The sequence below is a fragment of the Myotis brandtii genome, unplaced genomic scaffold, assembly GCF_000412655.1.
Source record: "Myotis brandtii unplaced genomic scaffold, ASM41265v1 scaffold120, whole genome shotgun sequence".
Lineage (NCBI taxonomy): Eukaryota > Metazoa > Chordata > Mammalia > Chiroptera > Vespertilionidae > Myotis > Myotis brandtii.
Window position 1 is genome coordinate 2537469 of NW_005354174.1, and position 6000 is coordinate 2543468.

At 35.2% G+C, this 6000-nt stretch overlaps 1 protein-coding gene across 2 annotated transcripts in view; it reads right to left on the bottom strand.

Moving 5' to 3' along the window:
- VMP1 (vacuole membrane protein 1) overlaps positions 1-6000 on the bottom strand; it is a 99420-nt gene that overhangs the window by 73363 nt on the left and 20057 nt on the right. For both annotated transcript variants that reach the window (XM_014531802.1, XM_014531799.1), the window contains exon 5: positions 5371-5481. In XM_014531802.1, coding sequence (XP_014387288.1) covers positions 5371-5481 — 111 coding nt within the window. The remainder of the gene's footprint in view (positions 1-5370; positions 5482-6000) is intronic.

The window sequence follows — 6000 nt, forward strand, 5'->3', positions numbered from 1 at the left end:
ACCTAGAGGGTATTATGCTAAATGAAGTTAAATGGGACAGGGAAAGACAAATACCATACGATTTCATTTGTATGTGGAATCTAAAGAACAACAAAAAAAATAGAAACAGACTCATAGATAACAGAGAACAGACTGATGGTTGCCAGAGGAAAGGGAGTTTAGGGATCTGGATGAAAAAGGTGAAGGGATAAATAAGTACAAATTGTAGTTATCGAATAGTCAGAGGGATGTAAATTACAGCATAGTGAATACAGTCAATATTATCATAACTATGTATGGGGTCAGGTGGGTACTTGAAATACTGGGGGTACCACTTTGTAAAGTATATGACTGTCTAACCACTATACTGCACACCTGAAACTAATACAGAATAAAATTGTTTATTGATAAACTTAAAAATCAAGACAAACTTCCCATTTTAAAGGCAGATATATAGGTATCTAATATTTTAGGAAATAAAGTAACATGTTCAGATCAGCATTTAGTTGTATTCTCCTAACATGGTCACTTGTTTTTTTTAACTGGAAGTTAAACTCAAAAATGTATAACATGAGAATGTTAACATCACATCTCCCTAAGTGAGGATTATGTAATGCCTCATAAATGAAAGAAGGTATAATTAGGACTTTCCAAACACAATCACATTTCACAAATATAAAACAAAAGGAGTGGTGGCCCAGCTGGTGCGGCTGGCTCAGTGGTTCAGTGTTGACTTATGAGCCTGGAGGTCACAGTTTGAGTCCCTGTCAGGGCATAGGCCTGGGTCGCGGGCTCGATCCCCAGTGGGGGACGTGCAGGAGGCAGCTGATCAATGATTCTTTCTCATCACTGATGTTTCTCTTTCTCTCTCTCTCTCTCTCTCTCTCTCTCTCTCTCTCCCCCTCCCTCCCCCTTCCTCTCTGAAATCAATAAAAATATATTTGACAACAAAAAAGGAGTGGTGAGCTATAAGGATAAAACTGTTGACCTTCTATCATCAAGAAAGTGTTTTTACAATATAACCAGAGATTATTTGGAATGACTTCTTAAATAATAACATAGATCAAGTTTTTAAACCTTTATTTGATTCTCCTTTGCCTCTGGTTTCCTGGCTATTTTTCTCTATTATATAACTGCCAAAGTTCACAAATGGATAGTCTATACTTGCTGATAAAATTTTTTATTACACATTTGCTATTAACTACCTTGGCTCTTGGGAGAGCTACATAAAATAATTCATGTAAAGTACTGAGCAGAGAGCACAGCAAATTCAATGAATGCTAACTAGTCTATCGGTCAGGACAGGCTATAATAACAAACAACCCCCAAATCTCAGTAGCTTACTCTACATATCCACCACAGATTGGCAAAGGGAATCTGCTCATCATAGTGAGACTCAGGCTCCATCCTGACACAATATGTAGGTGAAAAAGAATATGACAAACCTTGAATTTCATCAATTTCATAAAGAACATCTGTAAAAAACCTATAGCTAACATAATATTTGATGGTGAGAAATTACAGGCTTTGCCACTAAGACTGAGAACAAGGTAGAATGGCTCCTCATAACTCGTATTCAACATCATACTGGAAGATCTTGCTAACGCAGTAAGACAAGAAAAGGAAATGAAAGGGTATACAAAGTGACAAAGAAGAAATAAAGCTATCTTTATTTGCACATGAGATGATTTATCTGTGCAGAAAATTCTAAAGAATTGCTAAAAAAAAAAAAGTCCTGAAACTATTAAGTGATTATAGCAAGGTTGCAGGATACAAGGATAATACACAAAAGTCAACTGCTTTCCTATATATTAGCAATTAATATACACAATCCACAAATCATGTCCCTAAGTATTTACCCAAAAAAGTAGAAAACTTATATACACACAAAAACTTGCACACTAATGTTTATATCAGCTTTATTAATAATTACCAAACCTGGAAACAACTATGATCTCCTTTAATAAGTGAATAGATAAACTGTGGTGGCACACCCAGAAAATGGAATATTATTCAGTGATAAAAAAAAATAAAAATCAGGGCATAGGCCTGGGTTGCGGGCTCAATCCCCAGTGGGGGACATGTAGGAGGCAGCTGATCAATGATTCTCTCTCATCAGTGATGTTTCTATCTTTCTCTCCCTTGTTCTCTGAAATCAATAAAAACATTAAAAAAAAATCAGGTATCAAGCCATGAAAAGAAATAGTGGAGCTTTAAACGTATATTGTTAAGTGAGAGAAATCAGGCAGAAAAAGATACATAATGAATAATTCCAACTATATGACATTCTGGAAAAGCCAAAATTTGCTAAGGGTTCATGGGTGAGGGGGCAGGAATACAGTAGGAATAAATATGTGGATCACAGGGTATTTTTAGGGCAGTGAAACTATTCTGTATGGTACCGAAATGGCTGTTATGTAACATTTATGCATTTGTAAAAACCCATAGAACTTTAAAATACAAAGAGTGAACGCTCATATAAGCATAACCAATGGACACAAGACACTGGGGGGTAGGTGAGGCCAGGGGAATGTCAAGGGGTGGGGGGAAAGGAAACATATGTAATACTCTTTGTAATACTTTAAGCAATAAAAACAAAACAAACAAACAAACAAGCAAACAAAAAAAAGAGTGAACACTAATGTAAACAATGATGTGTTTAGTTAATAATGTGTCAATATTCATTCGTCAATTGTAATAAAGGTACCACACTAAAGCAAGATGTGAATAATAGAGGAAACTACCATTAGGTTGTATACCTGAAACTAATGTTATGTCAATTGTACTGCAATTTTTTAAAAAGAAATTTGAGCCAGGCTGGTGTGAATCAGGAGGTCATGGTTGGATTCCTGGTCAGGGCACATGCCCAGGTTGTGGGCTTGATCCCCAGTGGGGGGCATGCAGGAGGCAGCCAATCAGGGACTCACTCTCATCATTAATGTTTCTATCTCTCGCTCCTTCTCCCTTCCTTTCTGAAATCAATTAAAATATTAAGAAAAATAAATTTGAAAAATAGGGAAAACTGTGTGTGTGTGTGTGTGTGTGTGTGTAAAAGTATATGGGAACTCTCTGTCCTTTTCTGCTCAATTTTTCTCTAAACCTAAAACTGCTCTAAGGAATAAAGCCTATTCATTAAAAAAAAAAAAAAAAAAAGTGTTCTTAGTCCTTTACAAATTTTCCTTTTTGCTCTATCCAACCACTGGCACCAGCAACCCACCTGGATCAGGTGAAGATTTAATTTAGCTAACAATATAATTACAATATCCCTTTAAATTTCACTTTTCAGATACGTACTTATAATAAGTACTTAATAAACAACTGAACACATAACTGTTTCTATTCAATTAATAATGTCAATATCTACTTAGGTAAAAAACCAACTTATCTTTGACTCCTTCTTCCCCCATACATCTCTTTGTACCAATAAAATTTCTCTAAGATTTGACCTATTTTATTACAATGCCACTGTCATTCCAACTACTCTTGAAATAGTAAAAGTTTTATGCCCTCTTTTGTTTTCATTCAGCTTGAGTTCTCTTGAAAATTCTTTTTTGGAAATATCCCTTCCTCGCCATACTTTTTGCCTGTGTCTCTCAGAAGGATTATTGTAACTACTCATCTTCTCTCCTACCTTCAATCTATCTCCCAATATAAAGCCAGAATTATATATTCATAAAATGCTGGTCTGGTTATTTTACTTGTATTTAATTTTAGGGCATTTAAAATAATTCTAAATAATACTATTTACTCAAAACAAACAAAACTCAAATTTATCTAATGTGAAAAAAGTGGACTGATCGACCCTGGACCCCAGTTCATTATCAGCAGTGATAATCTACCAAGCTTTTATATAGCTGTTATTAGAATACAACACAGTTTCAGGTGCTCCTTGACTGTATTTTTATACTTACTGAACAAGAATAATATGTCATTTTATAAAGGTTTTGTTTCTCATGGATATTTATTTGAACTTACTGCACACTTTATAAGCTTCATTAAAATCCCTTTTAAGGTATAGCAGAATCTGCTACCTGGGTTACTTTTCAGATACTTTTAAATTAATCAAATGCTACAAATGAGTTCCTTAATTTACCCAAAGAAACTCAGAGGGCAGGTCTAGAAAAGAATAGAAAGGTAACTTGTATCCTGTAATTCCTTCCTTTTGTCCTCTATCTTGACCTCTAGGGTAGCATTATTCTAAAAATGTAGTATTAACGAAACACACATATGGGTTACTTCCCTAAAATTTATATCTCTATTTGGAATAAAATCAGCAAGCAATCATGAACAGAAATCTAAAATTCCAAGTTTTAAACTCCCATAACTTGAAGAAGTTATGAATTACAGATTAATTCTCAAGTAATTCTTCAGACCATTAACTCAGCAGCCTTCAGAACAATCATTCCTTAATACTTTTCATGCCTGCTTCAGAAATGAATTCAGGAAGCATGGAGACTGGAAGCGTTTGCAGTATTTAACACTTTTCAGCAATCAGTACTGCTGTGACAACTTTCCACCTGTCTCCCACCCAATGAAGATCAAGCTGTTTTCAAATGTGGAATTGCTGTGAATGTATCCAAGGACAAGAATAGAGTGAAACAAGAGAGGAATCCAGGGCACAAAATTTAATGAGGCCCTCACTCATCAACCCACAGGTAGACATGCCCTGAAAGTGCCTATTAAATTCTGTGCCCTAGATGTATTGCTCGTCACCCTCTGGTCCTGGTTCTGCTATTATTCTAGTTTATTTGTCAATGTTCAAAGAAAAACCGATTTTTTATCTCTCTAATTTCAACTAAGTAAAAAAAAATATTTTTTAGGAGGGGCTCATTTTATACTTAGGTTTAAAAGGATTTAAGAAAGCATTTAGTAGTACATATGTAATGCTTCAGCAACTACATTCAATAAGAACGTCAAAATATCGATTCAGGTGTGTACATAGTGTTTGAGGGTGTGAAGGAAGACACTGTTTCTCACTGGCTGATTAACAGAGAAAGTAAACTGTCCAAATTAATTCTAAGCCTTTCATGGAATTTTGTGCATTTAAATAACTTCAATTCTTAAAACGATAATTGCATAACTAAAAGAACCATTATTCCAAAATCTGGAAAGCAAAAAACATTTTCTGGCTAAATAAATTTAAGGAAACAATATCATTTGCTTAAGAGGTTTTTCCCCTTCTCTCTCCCCCGCTTCTATATTTAAATCCTCAACCCAAAAGGAAAAACAAAACAGAATTCTAAACAAAACTCAAAGCACTGATTTGAGGATTAGAATGCTTTTAAGACACAAAGATAATTAAGTTAAAATCTTGGAATTTTAATGTCTGAAGTAAAAATAGCAATAAAAATACAATCTCTTCTAATCTTGCTTATTAAAAGTTATTCTTACCAGATAAAGCAGAAAGGTGTGCAGTCCTGTTCCAAGCCCAACAGAAGACAAAATTCCTAAGCCTATCCAGTAGGCATACAAAAGAAACTGTTTCTCTATACGTTGCACATACTGAAAAACAAAAGGGTCGAGGTGAAAAACCAAAACCAGAATTTGTAAACAGAAATGTGGTATTTATCAACTACAATCAAAATAAGATAAACCAACTAAATAGGTTTCCAATAGAAAGTATGAATATTAAAAATCCTTTGAAGGGAATTAATTCCTTTAAATATATGATAGCAGAGATGACAAAAAATTCCATCTTGTTGGAATAAAACTCTTGTTTCCAGACCCTTTAAATCCTACGACTGCAGCCCTAACCGGTTTGGCTCAGTGGATAGAGCGTCGGCCTGCGGACTCAAGGGTCCCAGGTTCGATTCCGGTGAAGGGCATGTACCTTGGTTGCGGGCACATCCCCAGTAGGGAGTGTGCAGGAGGCAGCTGATGGATGTTTCTCTCTCATCGATGTTTCTAACTCTCTATCTCTCTCCCTTTCTCTCTGTAAAAAATCAATAAAAATATATTTAAAAAAAAAAAAATTTGCCGAAACCAGTTTGGTTCAGTGGATAGAGCGTCGGCCTGCGGACT